The 19,586-nt window shown below is 50.8% G+C and overlaps 2 protein-coding genes across 6 annotated transcripts in view; one reads left to right on the top strand and one right to left on the bottom strand.

Moving 5' to 3' along the window:
* The first annotated feature begins 4,798 nt into the window (after window positions 1-4,798).
* Window positions 4,799-6,174, top strand: ZNF575 (zinc finger protein 575). The gene is given in 5 exon segments (XM_077133610.1): window positions 4,799-4,880; window positions 5,314-5,454; window positions 5,457-5,750; window positions 5,753-5,862; window positions 5,864-6,174. Coding segments are annotated over 5 exon segments (726 nt in total). The 3' UTR covers window positions 5,963-6,174.
* A 1,210-nt stretch (window positions 6,175-7,384) lies between these two features.
* The window catches only part of XRCC1 (X-ray repair cross complementing 1), a 63,788-nt gene continuing 51,586 nt past the window's right edge, over window positions 7,385-19,586 (bottom strand). Inside the window, exons 4-18 of one of the 5 annotated variants that reach the window (XM_077131627.1) lie at window positions 18,564-18,722; window positions 17,493-17,573; window positions 17,287-17,392; window positions 17,017-17,129; window positions 16,833-16,944; window positions 16,409-16,667; window positions 15,999-16,115; window positions 13,588-13,681; window positions 13,278-13,410; window positions 12,919-12,973; window positions 12,686-12,825; window positions 11,451-11,541; window positions 10,954-11,029; window positions 10,693-10,845; window positions 7,385-7,898 (exon numbers count right to left, since the gene is read on the bottom strand). In XM_077131627.1, coding sequence (XP_076987742.1) covers window positions 10,732-10,845; window positions 10,954-11,029; window positions 11,451-11,541; window positions 12,686-12,825; window positions 12,919-12,973; window positions 13,278-13,410; window positions 13,588-13,681; window positions 15,999-16,115; window positions 16,409-16,667; window positions 16,833-16,944; window positions 17,017-17,129; window positions 17,287-17,392; window positions 17,493-17,573; window positions 18,564-18,722 — 1,650 coding nt within the window. In that variant the 3' untranslated portion in view covers window positions 7,385-7,898; window positions 10,693-10,731. Of the gene's footprint in view, window positions 7,899-10,564; window positions 10,846-10,953; window positions 11,030-11,450; window positions 11,542-12,685; window positions 12,826-12,918; window positions 12,974-13,277; window positions 13,411-13,587; window positions 13,682-15,998; window positions 16,116-16,408; window positions 16,668-16,832; window positions 16,945-17,016; window positions 17,130-17,286; window positions 17,393-17,492; window positions 17,574-18,563; window positions 18,723-19,586 lie in introns of those variants that run through there. The other 4 variants (XM_077131629.1, XM_077131626.1, XM_077131630.1 and 1 more) reach the window with 4 other exon arrangements.

Below are 19,586 nucleotides of genomic sequence, written 5' to 3'. Positions count from 1 at the left end.
CAATAGAAACAACTTCCTTGGACTCCCATATTTTCCTGGTAGTCTTTATCAGATGGGCTTTTTAGCGGGGAGAGACCCAGAGAGACACTCAGAAACAAGAGATTTGAGAGGGGACACTCAGAGATCCCGAAAAGAGAGATTCCAAGAGATGTCAAGAGATACAGGAAGAGATTCTGAGATATAGGGTAGAGATGGGATGGCCTTTAAACAAATATGATTTAAAAAAAAAAGACACAGTTGGAGATTCCAGAAGATTGTGAGAGATGGGGAGAGATGTTGGGAGATCAGAACAAGAGGAGATGTGGAGAGACAGGGAGAGAATCTCTCAGACCAAGGAGATGCCCAGATAGGGGAGAAACTGTTGAGAAAAAAGCTGAGAGTTAAGGAGAGAACTCTGTTCATTTATTCCTGATATCTCCTGGAAACCTGGGCAGGCCTGGGTGACCCAGAAGTGAGTCTGGTGGGGGAGAGAGGTGTGCACATCAGGCTGAGACATGGAAGGTGCAGGGGCTGGGGGTCCCAGGGGATGGAGGAGCCAGACACTCTTCACTATGAACCCCTAGATAAGCACCCCTCACCCTGCAGGCCCTTTCCTATTGTTTTTGCAGGACTTCTAGACCATTGCTCTGTCCCTTGAAGGCACAGCCTCTGGAGTTTTTGTTGGCCATGTGATCTCAGGCTTAAAACTTATCCTCTCTGAGCTTCATTTTTCTCATCTGCAAAATGAGGTTGAAAATATTTCCTCCCTCATTTGTGAAGATCCAATGAACTCACACATATGAAGATCTTGGAAAAGCACTTGGCACAGAATGAGCTCTCTATAGGAGTTGGCCATCGTTATTTTTGTCATCTCCTTCCTCCCCTTACCACCTGCACTCAAATCATTACCCATCGAGTGAACCTGGGCAATCAAGCTGCTTTTCCATCCTCTTGCCCTCTGCTCCAGTTCAGAGGTTGCACAGTGTAAATGCAAATCACATGCACTCTGGGGCCAGGCTGCAGGAGTTCAAACCATAGCCCTGTTACTTCCTGTCTCGGTGACCTTGGGCATATGACCTCCCTTCTTTACCCCTCCTTTTCTTCCTCTGTACAACAAGAGTATATAACAACATCTCCTCACAAAAAGTTGCTGCGGAGATTAAATCAGTGCATACAAAGGACTTGGGCCAGTCTCTCCCTCTATGGTAAGGGTTCAATAACTATTAGCAATTAATATTATAATTAATATATAACAACTGCTTCACTAGCTTCTTGCTTCCACTCTGCCTTCCTACTGTCTGTTTTTCATGCAGTAGAGAGACACTTTTAAAAATTGCTGTTGTGACAATCTATATACAACATAAAATTTCCCATTTTAGCCACCTGCAAATATACAATTGAGTAGTATTAATTACATTAATGATGTCGTACTACCATCGCCACCATCTATTATAACACTTTTCCATAACTCCAAACAGTCAAGATTTGAAAAGTCAATGATGAGACACAGGAGTCACATTAAACAAATGTAATAAGTGGGTCTTGTTTGGATCCTGATTTGAAAAAAAAAATTAGGGATATGATGTATATCATGTCTGGCATTTAGCTTCAAAATGATCTGGAAGGAGTAGGTGGGGGCAAATAAAACAGCACCGGCTATTGCTGATGCGGATCAATTCTATTGATGCAGAGAATAACTGTTATTCTCTCTACTTTTCAATAAGTGTGAAATAAAATAAAAACATAATATGTGCTTGCAAAGAAGGGGAAAAAAAGATATTTATGAGACCATTGGAGAAATCTGAACACTGATAGCATATCAGAACACTGATAACATGAAGAAATGAATGTAAAATTTTTATGGTATGATAATGGTATTGCCGCTATGTTAAAAAAAAAAAAGAGAGAGAGAGAGAGTCCTGCTCTTTTAGAGAAACAGACTAAAGCATTTCTGCATGAAATGTCTGGGATTTGCTTCGAAATAATCCAGGGGGCTCAAAGAGGTGTATTGCTGGGGTGATGAGATAAGATTGGCAGTTTTGGACCTGGGTGACAGATATATTGTGATTAGTTATACTCTTCCCTCCCTCTCCTTTTGTGTATATTTGAAATTTTTCTTAATTTACAAAACTGGTTAAAGAAAAAAAAGGCATATGTAACCTTAACCCAGTTTGTGTCACTTGCCTGGTTTTCCATTGACTTCAGGCCCCTGCCCAACTCCCTGTCCTCAAATTCTATAGTCTCCCCGTCATTCTGTTCTCCCAATAAGAGAGCTTCTGGCTGTTAATTCTTTCAAGCATTTATTGAACCCAGACCTATTGAACATCTACTATTTGTGCTAAGTCCTGTTCTGGAGGTTGGGGACAGAGAGATGATCAAGATAGACAAGCTGTCCATCCTAACAGCATACATCCTAGGAGACAGGTTTACAGTGTTAAGTGCATTCGAAGGGACAGGATAACAGAGTGATGGAGGGAAAGGGGCTCCATGAGATAAGGTGGGCAGGAAAGGCCTGCTGCTGTTTATTACATTTGGGCTGAGACCTGATGGGGGGTCAGCATGAAAAGAGATGGAGGAGGGGCCTTGATGGCAGAGGGAACAGCTAGTGCAAACGCCTTAGGCCTTGAACACCACATGCACAAGAGCTGAAAGGAGCGTGAGTCTGGAGTATTGAATGAACTGACAGAAGAGATCCTTTGAACTCAGCAAGCTCCTTCTCACCTTGAGGTCTGTGCACTCACCACGCCGGGATTTCCTTGACCTCATCATGGACTGATTAAATGCACAATAAAAACAAAAAGTAATATAAGCACTTTTCATTGATTTTCGTATTTACTCCTAACAACCCTCCATTTTATAGATAAGGAAACTAAAGTCTTTCTAGACCTGCCCAAGGTCACACGGTCACAAAGCGGCAGAGCCAGGATTTCAGACCAAGTTACCCAAGCAATCTGACCCCAGAGCCCAAATAACCCCGCCAGGTATCTCCCACGGCTCCCGGGGGTGGCCAAAGCCTGCGGGTATCAGGCTGGCGATCCACCCACACAGGTGTCGTTCACCGGCACTTCATGGTCGTTCCTGCATCGGGGGGAAAGTGCGCTGTTCCCAGCCCGGGAAGGGAGCCTAACCGCGTGCCATCCCGGGTGGGCACCAGGACCCCCAGCCCTCGGGAGAACACGAGCATGGGCACTAAGGGGATTGCCCGGGATTCGGGAGAGGGGCGGAGCAGAGGGATGCGGAGAATCGCGAACCAACCAATGACGAAGGGTATCGGAGCTCTATGCAAATAACCGCCCTCTGGTTAGGGCGCCAGCAGACTCTAAGTTCGGAGTCCCGCCCCCGCCCCCTCGGGAAGACCCTCCAGTCTTTTTATGAAAATGTCTGCGAAGGTGAGGCGGCCTAGGGGCTCTTGAAACTGCCTCCGGACAATGGAACTCAGATGCCCAGAGGAATTCTCGAAAAGAACCCCGGAACATAGAAAAGGGAGGCTGGGTGCGCCTATGCTGGAACTATCTCAGTGATCTCTAAGAGCAGTCTCTCCACGTTAGGTCCTGCACGTGCTTGATTCCAGTCAGCCACCTTAGGCCCCGGAACCCGTCGCACATTTCGCTCGCTACTGACTCACGAACTTGTCTGTCTTGCCACCGGCTCCCTTTCATTTCGTCTTCCCCCGCTGGACGCGACTACGCATGTGTGCTGACTTCCCACCGGCCCTGCGTGGGGGGAAGGAGTGAAAATGACTGTGGGCCCAGCCTCTCGTGCGCGCTCCCTCCTCCTCCCTCCCCGTGGTCGGGCGCGCGCCGGGCGGAGCAGCTCCAGGGGGGCATCCAAGCGCAGCCTACCGCCGCGCCACTGCGGGAGCGGCCCCGAGCCCCGCCCTCAGGGAGGGGCCGGCCCGCAGGTGAGGGGGTGAGTGGTCGAGGCTGGGACTCCTGGATCCTCAGGAAATGGATCGGGGGATGGACGCCAGGAGTTCTCGGAGGAGGATACGTAGGTTCTGGAAGGATTGTGCTTTGGTGTCTGAGCCTCGGGAAGGTGAGTTGAGGTCCGAATGCCAGGATTTCGAGGGGAGCATTGAAGTCCGGACGCTTGCACTCCTACAGAGAGGTCCATTAGGCGTCTTCTGGGTCTCATCACACGCTGTGTCCCTTTCAGATTTTCCTTCAGGTTACTCTCTATCCCCCATCGCCCCGCCTCCGCACCAGGGATGAAATTTAGGGGCAAGAAGGAGGTGGTTGACGCGGCGTCAGTGAACCGAGACTAAGCCAAGAGTTGAGTGAAACCCCCTCCTCAAAGTGAAACTCGCCCACTGCGCGCATAAGCTCCTCCCTGCCCTGGAACGGAGTTGAGAAGCCCCGCCCACCATCTCACAGGCCCCGCCCTTTGGTCGGAGTTGCCGGGAAAAAACGGACTTTGGGTAGTATTTGCATAGTCCCGCCGGTTCCAGTCGTTGGTACCGCCTCCCGTAGGGTCCGGCGGCCAAGGTACCGCCCACTCTGGGTACAGGCCCCGCCCACTCACACTCAGGTCTTAGGCTAGACTAATTTTCAAAGGCCCGGTCTACTGCGCTCAAAGGTTCCAACCTTGGGTTGAAGTTGCCAAGGGCCTGTCTCTGAGTCAAATTGCATAGCCCCACCCATCATGCTCTTAAGCTCCACCTTCCCGCGACGCCCGCTTTAGCCTTAGGACCCCGGACTTCCAAAGACCCAGCTCCTAAAAGAATTGACAGTTTTTAGGCCCTCCAACCCTTTCCGCATCAGCCTGGTAATTGCCGGCGTCTTCCCCTCACCCAGGCCCTGTCCTTAGGTCTCGCTCCGAGATGCCGGAGCGAGGCGCGGAGTCCGCGGCCGAGGGCACTGACCCTAGTCCCACTGGTTAGGAAACAGTGACCAAAGGAGCAGGTCAGAGCGGCTTGAACGTGGGTAGGGGGCAACCTCCAGGAATGTGGCGAAGAGAATCACATTGGGGGGAAATCTCAGGATGAGAGTTTGAGGGCACAGGGTGACCATTTGGGATTCCCAAAATGTGACACTCTGTAGAATCCTCTGAATTGAATTTGGGGAACCCATAGTGATCATTTACAAGGGTCCAGGAAGTCACAAGAGAGACAGGGGGATGTCATCCTTGGGAGGATACTAGAAACTGACACTGGGGAACCCTTGATAGCTTTGGGGATCCTGGCAGGGAGTGGGAATATGCCATTTGGGGCATCTCACTGTGACACAGGGGTCACACTTAATGCCCCCCAGAAGATCAAAGTGGGGGGTGGGGAGCCTGGCCTAGACTCAGGGCATAGGCTGCTTCCTGGAGCCCACCGGCCCTCCTGTCCTCCAGCTCCCCACCAGGGTCCTCCACAGAAGCCCAGCCAGTTGGCTCCAGGGCCCACCGCATCTGCAGGGGCACCTTTGCTCAGTGGGCACCCCCTGCCCCAGCACCCACACCGCTGCCCCGACTGTGGCAAGGCCTTCTCATACCCTCCAAGCTGACCATGCACCGGCTGACACATGGTGGCGCCTGACCCCACCAGTGCCCCAACTGCCCCAAAACCTTCTTTTACCCCTCCAAGCTGGCAGCCCATCGCCTCATGCACAGTGGCACCCGCCCACACCCGTGTCCACACTGCCCGAAGGCCTTTGACCACCGCTCAAGCTGGCTCCCCACCTCTGGACCCACGTGCCTGACTCCCTATCCGTGCTCAGACTGCTCCAAGTGCTGTTACACTTGCAAGCTGGCAGCCCACCACCACACGTAACACGCTGTGGAGGCCCGCCCCTACCTTGTCCAAACTGTCCCAAGTCTTTTTCCTTTCCTTCCAGGCTGGCCGCCCATCGCCTGTGTCACTACCCCTCGACCGCGCCAGGCAGCCAAGCCACTTCCCTGCATCCCTTGCTCCAGTTGCAGCCAGGCCTTTGGCCAGAGACGCCTCTTGCTCCTTCACCAATGCAGCCACCACCAGACAGCCAGCCAGGGGGAGCAAGAGTGAACACTCTCTTGGTGTATCCCATCAATAAAGTGGGACTTCTAAGCCAGGCTATATGAACTTGCCTCTTCCAGAGAGCTGGCAGGGAGAGAGACTGACCCGCTTCGGATGAGGCTAACACTGCTCCCCTGCTTCGGGAGGAGGAGGTATCCCCACAAATAATTACTGCTGGCCCACAACCATGGGTCTGGAGCTGTGGTTTGACAGTCTTGGCTTCAGTTTCTCCCAACCATTCATATGGCAAAGGTCAAAAGCCTGCCCATGTTGTGGTCAGTGAGAATTGTGGGGAAACAGGCTTTCTTGTTGTTATAGGCTTTAAATTGGTGCCTCCACTTTGGCCATTTGACTGGATCCATAAAAAAAATTAAAAGGCGCACATGCTTCTGCCAACTATTCACCCACTTCTGGGAATTTATAAAATAGATAAACTCAAGCATGTGAAAAAGACAAAAGGGAAGGATGTTTGCAGCAGCAGAATGGTTGTGGCCAAAGATTGGAAGCAACCCAAGTACCCATCAGTAGGGAACCAGCTAATGAATTACAATACAGCCACAGAATGGTTACAGTGCAGCTGTAGGAAAAAAAGAGTCAGCTCTACCTGTATGGATATAGAAAGCTCTCCAAGATACACTAAGTGATAAAAACAAGAACAAAGGGTAAACTATTAAAGGGTATGAAAAAATTGAAAAGCCCAGGTTTTGGAGCCAGACACACCTGGATTTGAGTGCTGGCCCTCTACTTACAAGCCATGGGACTTTGGACAAGTGTCTCCACTTCTCTGGACTCAGATGACTTAGCTGATAAACGCGGGTGTGATAACCATTTGTCTTGGGCAAAGACCCTCTTGAAGCCTATTTCTCCCACTGTAAGGATGATTGAGCCAATATCAGATGGCTCCTCATTCCACACATATGTATTAAGCACCTACTGTGTGCCAGTCCCTGCATGGGACATCAAGATACGGCAGTAAACAAGACACACCTGAGGGAGGTGGACATTAATCAAAAGTGGTGGCAAAAAGAAGTGTATTAGTGGTCAATGAGGGGGAGGGGTAAGCGGTTAAAAAAAGAGTAAAATAGCCAAGACTGTTTTGAAGGACAAGAATAGGGGACTTGCCCTCCTTCATTACTACATTAATAAGCTGCAGTGATGAAGACTTGGTGTTGGCTGGAGATTAGACCAACAGACCAATGGAAGAGAACTGAGAGTTCAGAGGCAGGCCTGTGCTTATTAAAGGTTCTAACATATGACCCCTACCTGTAGATCTGGGATTGGCACAATTTTTCAGTAAAGAACCAAATAGTACATATTTTTAGGTTTTGGGGGGGGTGTATGGTCTCTGTTACAACTACCAAATTCTGCCATTGTAGCACCAAAGCAACCACAGACATTTAAATATGTAAATTAGTGTGCAGCTGTTGCAATGAAACTTTATTTATAAAAATAGGAAATGGACTGATTATGCCTATAGGATTTTGCCAACCTATGGTACAGATGACAGGAAAGGACAGAATAATTCACAAATGAGGCTGAGAATATAACAAAAAAAAAGTGGGGGGACCTTGTGGCAGGCAGAATAATAGCTCCCCAAAGATACCCATGTCCTCATTGCTAGAATTTGTGTGTATGTTATCTTATACATGGCAAAGGGATTTTGTAGGTGTGGTTAGGTTAAGAATCTTGAGATGGGGAGATTATCCCGATTATCAGGTGGGCCTGATGTAATCACAAGGGTCCTTATTTGAGAAAGAGGGAGGCAGAATAGTCAGAGGTGTGAGCTGGAGTGATGTGGAACCACGCGCCAATGAAAATGGGCAGCCTCTAAAAGCTGGAACAGGCAAGGAAATGGTTCTTTCCTGGAGCCTCCAGGAGGAGCACAGTCCTGCCAACACCTTGATTTGAGCCCATTGAGACCAGTTTTGGACTTCGGACCCCCACGCTGTAAGAAAAGAAAGTTAGGTTGTTTTAAGGCACTGAGTTTGGACAATTTGTTACGGCAGCCATAGGAAACTAATACCATAAACAAAAATAAGTTTCACATCATATGCAAAAATAAGGTTCTGATCATTTAAGATCTAAATCTGAAAAACAAAATTCTAAAATATTTATATGAAAATAAAGGAAAATATCTTAATGATCTCAGAGGCAGAGATCATTTACATACAAAAAATGCACATCATAAAGGGAATCACTGGTAAATTTGATCATAAGCAAATGTAAAATTATAACGATGATAGAAAGGAAAAAAATACAGTATTGTGTATAGCTGGCAAATATTACTAAATAGAGGTTAGGAAACGCCTTAAGAAGATAGTATCTGGGCTGAGATCTGAAAGTCATGGAGGATGGAATGACGATTTGTAAAAAGTATCCAGCATAAGGGGTAGGACCAAGCAGGCAAATGGCAACTAGCAGGCAGCTGAACTGCAATCTACTTAGCAAGGCCTCATTGGGGCTGGAAGCAAGGATTCCACTCCCTCCAACCTGGCATTGCTGCTTGTATCCATTTTTACCCATAGAGGTTCCTGGAAGATTTCCTTCAAAGCAGCCACATCACCATTGTTTCAAAGACACAAACTCATTTGAGAGATGTTGATCTGGTCCAACCTTACCTTGTGTATGGATGGAGAAACTGAGGCCAGGAGAGATGGGATTTACCCACAACCAAACAAGGGGCAGTAGCCAAGCAAGGGTGAATCCTGGGTCTCCCGAGGCCTTGTTGCTCCCTGAGTACATCAAGCACACACCAGCCTAAGAGTCTTTGTACAGTATCCCACAGATCCTTCCTTACTCCTCCTAAGTCCCTGCAGAAAGGTAAGACATCAGAGAGGCCTTTCCCTATCACCTATCTAAACAACTCACCCTGCCCCATCATTCATCACATAACCCCAATTTATTTGCTCTCATGGCACCTATTACTGCCCGACACTGCTTTACATTTCCAGTCTCTCCTTCCCCAGCAGAATCAGTCCCATGAGAGACCAGTGTCCCCAGTGTCTCATGCTGATGGGTGTGGTAGGCAGAGTAATGACCATCCAAAAATGTCCACATCCTAATCCCTGGGATTTATGACTATGTTGCATTATGTGGCAAAGGGAGATTAAGTTGCTGGGTGGAAGTTGCTAATCAGCTGATCTTAAAATTGGAAGAGTATCCTGGATTATCAAGGTACACCTAATGTAATCACAAGACTCTTTAAATGAGGAAGAACATGACAGCAGTGTCAGTGTCAGAGTAATGTCATATAAGGAAGACTCAATTGGCCACTGCTGGCTTTGATGGAAGGAGAGTGAAACATGGGCAGACTCTAGAAGCTGGAGTGGACCAAAAAAAATGGATTCTCTTCTAGAGACTCCAGAAGGAATGCAGTCCTGCTGACTCCTTGATTTTTGCAGGGATACTCATTTCGGACTCCTGACCTCTGGGTCTGTAGAATAAATTTGAGTATTTTAAACCACTAAGTTTGTGGTCATTGTTACAGCAGCAGAGGAAACTAATGCAGTGGGTGATCAGTACACAGGTAAGAGAGTGAACAGGTAAATGAGTGCACACAGAGCCTACGAGCACCCCCATCTTATCCCAACCATCATCCATCTTACAGATGAGCAAACAATGGTCAAGAAAGGGAAAGTTCAGATGGAGAGTGGTAGCCCTTGGTGATGAGGCAAAAGTTGGGAAAGGGCTGGAATGTCCAGGCAAAGGTTACCCAAAGGTCAGATCTCAAATCCAGCTCTGATCCTGCCCTTGCCCTTCTTGACCCTCCACTCCCCAGAAGACAGTCCAAGCTCCTTGGCCTGGTTCACAGCCCTGTGAGACAGTCCTGTCCGTAAGAGCTTTCTGCAGTGACAAAAATGGTCTCCATCTGCACTGTCCAGTATGGTAGCCACCAGCCACAGGTGGCTATTGAGTACTTGAAAGGAGACTGAAGAAGTGAATTTATAATCTTTATTTTTTTAAATTCTTTAAATTGTGAAATATAACATATATACAAAAAAGCAATCAATTTCAAAGTACACTGTAACAAGTAGTTATAGAACAGATTTCAGTTTGTATGGATTACAATCTCATCAACTTTTAATTAAAGAGCCTCTTGTATCTATTAGCTAATACCTCCGGGCAATGACTAGTTCCCACTTCCTGGCCTTTGCCCATGCCAGGTCCCCCACCTGGAACATCATCTCGAATTCTGCCCAAATTCTCTAAATCCAGCTCAGTTCTCTTAAATGCGGAAGAGAGCCTTGCAGGGGGTCCAGGATTTGGTGGACTAATTAAAATCCCTCTTACCCCAATTCTACCTTTCAAGTTACACGATATAAAATCATGCTGGTGACAATTGCACACCTATTTCTGAAAGCCCTGGAAAAAGGGAGCTATTTCTTTAAGAGAGAGGCATACCTCATACATACTCGGGACTCCAGCCCAGGACCCTGTTGTCCTACCCCTCTGAGGAATAACCAAAATGCAAGAATGGGCTCAGAGGGTTGAGAAGAGGTACTAAGTGCAGATTCCCAATTCTCTGCCTCCCCTACATGGGTTAGAGGGCACGGAGAGGAGACAAAGAGCTCCTTCCCTAACAGATCCCTGTTTTAGGGGCCCCTCATTTTCCCTAGGACCCCAGGACAGAGTCTTAAGGTATCCCAGGGACCTGGCCCCCAGAGAGGAAGCAAAAATCCAACATGAAACTGAAATTCTGAGAGATTCCAGAGTGAGAGGGGGTGGCTGTTCCAAGTCACCTTTATTAAACTCATCCTCTGTGTGTGTGTGCACATACGTCAGGCCTGGGGTACCACTCCATATAGCTGGTGAGGAAGTAACTTCTGCTTCTCGTTACAACTGTAGATCCATCGGGGGCGGACGAACACCAGGGAGGGGTTGTCCATCAGGGCCTGTGGGGTGGGGTGGGGGTGCACATATGAACGTGGAGAATGAGGAAGGGAGGAAGGGGATGCAAAGGCAGGTAAGGCTGTCCCTTTTCGTGATCCTCCAGGGCTCACCTCCTCAAAGCTGGGGTCCCACTCCTGTGCTGTGATCACAAACTGGACCCGGTCGCTCATGTAGTCCTCAAGCTCCCTGGTGAAAGAGAAGCATGGGGGGAGAAGGAATTTCAGGGGCTTCATGTCCCCTCTCTCAACACCCTACTCCCGGCTGTTCTCAAAGGCCATCCTCTCTCTGTCTTCTGGCTGTGGCTCCCCCATTCTCCCACATGCTGGTCTTGCACAGGCACAAAAACTGCAGCTCCCACCATCGCCCATCCTCGTGACAGCCTTTCCAGAAGTGGGACAGGATTCCTCACTTCAGAGAAGAGGAAAGCAAGAGAAAGAGCAAAGCATATCAGCTCACGTTCCAACTTCCTGGCCTGGGTCCAACCTGACGGGTGCGCCCCCTCCCCAGCCTCCAGCCAACCTTCCTCCCCACAACCCCCCCTGCCACATCCCGCACCCACCCCTGCACCCAGCACCCCTCCTCCAGCCCCCACCCAGGAGGCTCTGACCCGTTGAAGGCTGTGACATATCGGATGAGCTTCCGTCGCTCGTCACCAGGGAACTCCCCGTACAGGAAAAAGTGTTTACCCTGGAAGAAGTCTGTAAGGGAGACAGTGGACAGGGGACGTGTGAGGCCACCAGAGGTCTAAGGCCCCAGCAAGGAGTGCCAGCACTCGGGGCCATGGCAGAGAGGCAGACGCAGGGCTGAGGAGGGGTCTGCGTGCCCTGGCGGGGTGGTGGATGACAAGCAGTGGCTCCCACCCAGCAGCCCATCAGAGGCTTCTGGGAGGTGGTGGGGTTGTTTTTAATGGTAAAAGATACTATTACTATTATGGCAACATGTATCTGATACAAGGTCAATCACAGAGAGGATGGTACCACTTAATTAGCAGGGCTCCAGTTGGAAACTATATCACCTGCCACTTCTTTACCTTTGCTTTCTCACTCCTTTTCAACCAGTGCCTTCTCTTTCTCTCACATTTTTACTGTAGCATGATTTTCCAGGCCATCAGTATGCTGATTGTGCCTTCGGGGCTTGGGGGATCAAGGTATTTTCCTGCCCATCACCTATCAGGCACTGCGTGGGAGCGGCTCTTTCTGCAGCCACTGAATGGTGCCTGGCTGAGACCCTCAGATTCCCTCCTCTTCCCCCTCCCTCCACACTCAACCCTGCAGAAGCCTTCACCTACCCTTCCCCATCCCACACCCCCATCCCACAATCCCCTGCAAGTTTTCCCACTCCCTTTGTTTCTTCTTTTATATTGGGAAAGCAAACACCCATATATGTGCCTCCAGCATCTGTGTCCGAGGGCAGGGATAAGGACAAAGCGAACACTGCATGGTTACCACCAAGGTCCCAAAAGAGCTCAGTGCCAGGGCCCACCCTAGGCCAACAAAACAGTCCAGGCCCTGGCAGCTGCAGGTTTGGAAATCTCCCCCACGTGATTGTGAAGCCCAGGGAAGGGGAGAGCACTGGCCTGAAGGAGGAGCTGTTCACATCTGGCTTGGAAAGCCAAAGAGGAACACACCTAGCACTGGGCTGTGGTGGGTGGTCACAGCAAAAGTCACAGAGTGAGTTTGAAGGGAGAACAGGAAAATGACAAAGCAAACATGGGGTGTGGGGGAGGAGAAGGGGAAACAAATCCTGGGGGGCAGCAGTGATCCCAGGCTGGCTGAGGCAAGTCACAGCTAGGAACTGAGACAAATAAAATCCCACATCAGGGGGAAGGGAGGGACTTCCTACCTGGCAGCTCAGGAACAGGCAGGCTTGGGGACTCTGGGCGATCCTCGCTGTCTGTGTTCTCGTCCGTGGAGCCCGCATATGGGTCCTCACCGTTTTCCCCCTGGCCTGACGGCTGCCTCTGTTCCTTCTGCTCGGCCACCCTAGGAGGGCCAAGAGGGGTGGGCGGTCAGCACACAGACCAAAGCCCCTATGCCCAAGGCCAAGGCCATTCTAACCCCCAGCCCCAACCCTACCTTCTCAGCTCATCCTCGGTGTCCCCGGAATCTTCTGCCCCATTTTCCTGTTCTTCTGCAACGAGAAGCTTAGTCAGTGTGAACACCTTGTCTTCTGGGAACCCTGGGAACCTCCTGCCCAGTATCACACCTGAGCACAGGCATTGTGACCCCCAATCCCAATCACTGTCCTGATCCAGTCGTCTGGAAGCCTAGCTCCCTCCTCCTTCAGACTTAGTTGTCCAGGACACAGCCTCCACCTTGGCCCCCAGAAGTCTATCTTCCTGTCTCTCACCCTTCAAATCGGAGAGTCTGGGTCTCCAGCCTCCTCCTCCCCAGGACACAAGGGTACAGACCCAACCCGTCCCTCAGACTCTGACCTGACTGTTCCCCCTCAGTGGGGATATCGTCCTGGGGCTCTGGTGAGGCTGGTGTGGTCCCTTCGGGGGTTGGGGGCTTCTGGGGGGAGCTGGGTCCTGCTGCCTGAGGAAGCTTGGTTTTGGTTGGGGGATGCTGAAGAGGGAAGGTGGGACAGATGAGTGGACAGGTGAGTGAGAAGGGAAGGGGCAACCTGGGGGTATGCATGAGGGGGGTGCATACAGGAGGTGAAAATGGAGAAGAATGGGAAGCCTCAGCTGACCCATGTCCTCCTCCCACTACACTCTCCCCAATCGGGCAGGGCCATCGGACCTTGCGGGGAAGCTTGGAGGCTTCATCCCCACTGCTGCCACTGTGAGAGGCCCCCTCATCCTCGCTGCTCGAGCCTGGTCCCGCCATGAGGTACCTAGGGGAGGAAACAGGCCTTAGACAAATAGGCCTGGAGTCCCTAGGGGGAGACAGGGAGGGTACCCAGGGAACAACACCTACCAGCACTTAGTAAATACTTGGAGTCATGACAGTGGTCTCCCAGCCTACCCTCTTCCCAGCGCCAGGAGGGCCCATGACCCCCAGCCACCCCAGCACCCACACCAGAGAACTGAGTATGCCCCAGCCTCCCTCTTTCTTGGGAAGAAATGCTCTCATTCAGAAGGGGAAAAATCAGAAATATTTGATTTCCTCTTTGAGAATCAAAGTCAGTTTCTCTTTAGGAGAATCCTTGCCAATCAAGGGAGAAGTCTCAAAGCAAATAAATTTTTCATGACCGTGATATTGTATTCCGGCTCCTTAAGACACTGACACTACAGGAAAAGAACCTACTATCAGGAAAAGTGCTGATGACAACATCAACCAACAGCCAACACTTCCTAATACTCCAGGCACATGGGATAAATACTGACTCATTGAATCCTGAGGCAGGTGCTGTTTTCAGTCCCGTTTTACAGGTGAGAAAACTAAGGCACAGAGAGATTAATGAAATTGCCCCAATTCACAGGGCAAAGTATGTGGCAGAGGAAAAAGAACATGTTGCACTTTGAGGCCCTTCTGTATAGGCTGCGGTTTCAAAGCTGGTGAAACATTGTTCAGGTAGGTCTTGTTCCCTGGCTGACGGGACATGCAGAGGATTTAAAGTGGTAGCCGTGGAGTGAAGAGTCAATAGTAGGTTTACTAAACTTTTGTTTCAAGGTGTTTTATATTCCAAGATATGAAGGAAAAAAAATCTACAGATTTTTATTTTGGTGGGAAGGGAGGGCCATCACCCTGGAGTCTTCCTATTGTACATGAAACGCTTCCACATGTTTTTTCCCAAAAGCCAGCCACAAAGCCAGTGTTGTTTGTTTTGTTGCCTTTTTCTTTCATAACCTCCTTCACCTTGCCCAGGCAGACAATCCAGCTCAGTGCTAGCCTTGGATATCTCAATCCATCCCTCTTCCCTCCCCAGTGGCCCCAACTCCTCTGGAGTCCCTACCTGCAGCCTCTCCTCGCCACTCTTCCATCCAAGGATTCCATTCTGGGATCTCTCAGACCAGGCCTGGCCCTGCCCCTGCCCCACTCATACGTTTCGTGGCTCCCTAGTACCCACAGACGAGGCACTTGGAGCCAGGTAGGTTTCAGAATTCTGAAGTTTTTTCAATTTAGAGATGAAGCTGCAGGTATACAAATTGTTACAAAACACCCACAGTGGAGCCTAGGAGAAGAGTCCTATAATCAAACCTATTAATATTTCAGTAGTAAATATTAGGACACACTGAATAGGATAAATAAAGCCCATAAATAGCTTCACATCAGTTCAGGATGGTGTGCAGCCAATGAGTCTACACTAAACCCAGAAAAGCACTTTTGGTTTCCAAAGCTGTCTAGATTCCTAAACTACAGATAAGGGGTCTCGTGGCTTGGAAGCCCTCTCTGAGTGGACCCCATCCACCTTTCCAGCTTTACTTTTCCCTGATACAGACCATCTCTCAAATACCCTAGGCACCGCCCTACTTATGAACATGCTCAGGCCTCCTCCTCTCTCCCCACCAATCCACGAGCCTCAGATCTGCCCCTGGCCTTCTCCCCAACTCAGATGTCTTCAGGGCTCCTGCTGCCGCAGCCTCATCTCCTACCACTTTCAGCCTCCCAGTATAAGCTCAGCCCACCTGCTCCTCATCCCAGCAGAAACCCAGGCTGGTCCCAAGCCTATCTTCTAGGCCCAGCATGTATTCTGCCTCTGTGTGGCCTGGCAAACCTCCTCTTGTCCTCGAGGAGCCCCTGCTCACTGCCATCGTTCCCTCAGGCCGGAGCCCTCCCCTACACTGTTATTACAAGACTGGCTCCTCATCAAAGTGAGACACCTTCAAGGACACAGCTGAGGCCGCAGACATCTGGGTCCCCACATTGCACAGCTCAGCCAGGTACCAAGCAGAGGCTCAGAACTTGCTTCACATGAATGTGAGTAGGTCCCACACTCCATTCTCCTGCCCTTGGGCCTTCACATATGCTGCTCCTCCAGCCTGAAATGTCCTTTTCCTTCTCCATGAACCAGACTACACAGAGCCCTTCATGACCTGCCCAGACAAGTCCTGCCCCTCCTCCTCTTAGAAGCCTGCACACTTAGGGCTGGAACGAGAGCTCCAGTATTGCCTGCATAGAGATGAGGGGCAGAGGTGGGGTGTGTGTGAGTGTGTGTGTGTGTCTGTGAATGTGCACATGTGTGACATGCATGGGCAGTGGGGCCTCACCTCTGGGAGGGCAGCCGCCGACGCATGCGGTGACAGTCCAGCACCCACTCTTTACGCACGATGCGGCCTCCGAGGCCCAGGACCTGGCTATACTTGGGCGTGTTGGCAAAAGCACAGCTGTGGGGGTAGGATGGAGGGGGTCAGTAAGTTATGATCTGAGGGGTGAAGGGGAACGAAGAAGTCACAGCGAGAAAAAGAGAGAGACACAGGGAGATATGAAAGAGACAGAAAACAAGACAGGAAGGCTGAGGGAGAGATGGAGGAAGTAAAGAGAAAGAGAGGCAGGAGATACAGAGAACTGGGAAGACAAAGTAAAGAGAGACAGGCAGAGAGACAGCAAGAGGGGTGGACAGTGAGAGATGGGGGAAAAGTGGGTGGGGAGCATAGGGAGGAGAAGGGCACACACTTACATGAGGTGGGTACTGTCTGAGGTCCAATCTGGCCGATACTTGGCCCCCAGCTCAAGAGCCTTGTCCCGGAGCTCTGAGCGGAAAGGATTCTGGAAGCCACTCAGCACCACCACCACACCCTGAAGGATCTTCCCTAGCTCCTGGGGGCCAGCTCGGGGTCCCCTGGGCTTGGTGCCTTCTCCCCGGGGCTTCCCTGGCATGGCCCCCTGCACTGCAGCAGGGACTGGGACTGAGGGTGGGGTACGGGCGGGAGCAGGCACTGGGGAGGCCAAAGAGTAGGATTCAGTTAGCATCAACCAACCTGTGACTAAGCCCCAGCCCCTCCTCCCTCAGACCAGGCCCCCAGCCCCTCCTCCCTTTGGATACAGGAGTCCAGGCCCCCAGACTCCTTTATCCAACTGGAAAAGGCATCTGCTTTACTCACATTTGGGTCTCTTGAGGGCAGGTGGTGAGGGGTGGGCTGATGGTTTGCTAGGAATCTTTTGTTCTTCTTGGTTCAAATCCAACTTCCTCTTCCCCTTAGGGGACTCCTGAGGCTGAGGGGGCAAGAGTAGGATGAGGCCTCTGGCTTCTCTCTCCTCCACCCCACCAGGATCTGATGATCTTACTTTGGAGGTACTACCCACAGCTCTGGAGGCCAGGGGGGCTGAGGAGGTGGCGCTGGAGGCCTGGAGTGTAGCGGCTGCATAGCTGGGTCCTGCCTGGTCACTGGCTGTGGCTATTGAGAAAAAAGGTGTATCTGGTATGATGGGGCTTGGCCCTGAGAACTGTCAGCACCTCTCCATGGGACAGAGAGTGTTGCTCACAAACCCTGAAGTGGTCTAGTAGTCCAAGCCCCAGCCCTTTCCTACCTCAGGACCCAGGTCTTCTGCACGCACCTTGGGATGTCTTGTTGACCCGGCTGAAGAAGAGAGCCCCTGGTCTCAGGGAGTTGCCACTCTCATCCTCTTCTTTCACACGGAACTGGCCAAGCTTGGTCACCTTCTATGGTCCCACAAGGTCAGTACAGCAGGTGGGCTATTGGCAGGTAGGGGTGAAGAGGTGGGGACAGGGAAGCCTCTGGGGAGTGGCAGGTATAGCTTACCTGGGATGAGAACTCTGGGGGGGCCTCATCTTTGTCTGGGGGGCTGTGAAACCGTACAAAACTCAGGCCATAGGGGGCATCCTGGGAAAGGAGGAGTAGGTGTCAGGAGCCTCTGACACCCCAGAGCTTAGCTCCCAAGGTGGGTGCAGAAGACCTGGGTCCTTAAGCTTCTTAACTTACGGAAATCCCTTTCTGGCTCTTCCCCTCTTATGGACACACATCTGGGTAGGCACCCCAATGATAACAATGACGATATGACCCTTCAAGCTATAAACAGTACTAACTCTGGGTCAGGCTTGGTTCCCAAGCCCTTTCTACTTATTAGCTCGTTTAGATCTCATAGCAGCTGGTCAGGACTGCTGTGTGTCCACATGAATCCATTCCCCCCACATTTCTGCCTATGGAATGGTAAGGGAGTACTACAGGTAGTTCCAGAACACAGGAAGGTCTCTCATGCTCTAAACTTTTCCCTTTGGCTAGCTGGATGCAGAGCCATGCAATGGAAGGAGCCAGAAGCCAGCTAGCTGACTGAACCCACCCCCCTCCACCCCATGAGTATTTACTTCTCTTGTGTGATGCCATTACACACTTAGGTCTCACAGTTAGCACGGCTTAGCATCCCTTAACCCAGCAACCCTGTAAGAACTGAGACACTGAGGTGTAGAAAGGTTAAGCCACTTGCCGAAGGTCGCAAAGTAAGATGTGGTGTAGCGAAGATGTGAACCCAGTGGTCTGATGTGAATTACTACTAGACTGCTGCCCTAGATCACCTCTCTAACTAGCTAGAGGCCCTCTCCACAATTCCTACCTCTCTGAGATCCTGAGTCCACTCTTTCTAAACCTCCTCCAGGAAACTCAGCCTCTATCTTGGGAATGTCAATGACTTTTTGTCCCATCAAACTTGGCAGGTCACCAAGCGGCTTGGAGAATGTGGGCCTCGGCAACCCCAGAGCCCCAGGAGGAAGTCAGTTTTCCAGGCCTCCCAGCCCAATGGGACTCAAACATGGGCCCCTCAGCTCCCTCCTCTCCCAAGACCGAGAAATCTGTGCCCCCAGCCCCTCCCATAGGTACCTTGCTGTAGGGCTGGCTGCAAACAATTTTGACACGGTCCCAGCGCTTCTCAGCTGCCGCCCGAACCAACTTGTCTGACCCAAAGATGCGAACGCGGTTGGGGTTTGAGCCACTGCGGCTCTCAGAAGGGGACATGAAAGATGAGGTGACCAGAAGGACCTGGGTGGGAGAAGCAGGGCACAGCCAGTGAGAACCAAAGCAGACTGGCTCATCCGAGACCTCCTAGGGGTTGGGGAGCAGGGCAGGGGGCCTGAGCAGCCCCTAGCTGATAGAGTCCCTGGATTCAGCTTGAGCCTCACTGTCTCTGGAGACCTCCTTGGTTTCTGGGCTCCAGACCTTCCCTGACACAAGCCTAGAGGGATCTTTCTGACATCTATGTCTGAAAGGTCCTTCTTAAACCTTTCCCTAGTCATCTATTTCTAACAATACAGCAGCGAGATGTCCTAAGGAACCCTCCCAGTAGAGAATATGCACAATAGTAAAATACCTGTTGGAAACACTAGGCCAAGCCAAAGGAAAGGCAAGGGGAATTACTGGAGGCCAGAAGTGAGATCGCAGAATCTAGAGTGTAGGGGAGCTACGCCATTTATGAAGTGATTGTCACTCAGCTCCACACCCACCCTCCTACAGCCGACAGAGGGCGCCAAAGGGGGGCTGCCAGGCTGCAGGACTGAGCCCGGCCAGCTGGCTCCTGTCTTCTATTCTCAGCCCCAGCCAGGCTCTGCACCCCCCAACCCAACAGCTCCTGCCACAGCAGGACCCCAATTTGCAGCTTCCCAAAGTTGCAAAGCTGGCCTCATTGCCCCCTCTCAGGGACATTGGCCGGCGGGTGCCCCTCCTCAGGGTCTAGGTTTCCATTCCCCCTCCAAGCTGCTAAGTGGCTACATTTCAGTAATTCGAACCTCCTCCTTTTGCTCCCCCAGCCTGAGGAGTGGCTGCTGCTCCCCACAGTTACTTCTTTACAGTATCTTAGTCTTCTCTTGTCGCCTTTTCAGTTCTTCAATACCTAACTACTAATTCTTT

Source organism: Tamandua tetradactyla, chromosome 16 (genome assembly GCF_023851605.1).
Source record: "Tamandua tetradactyla isolate mTamTet1 chromosome 16, mTamTet1.pri, whole genome shotgun sequence".
Classification (NCBI taxonomy): domain Eukaryota; kingdom Metazoa; phylum Chordata; class Mammalia; order Pilosa; family Myrmecophagidae; genus Tamandua; species Tamandua tetradactyla.
Note: the sequence above shows the minus strand (reverse complement) of the source record. Positions and strands in the feature narration are given on the sequence as shown.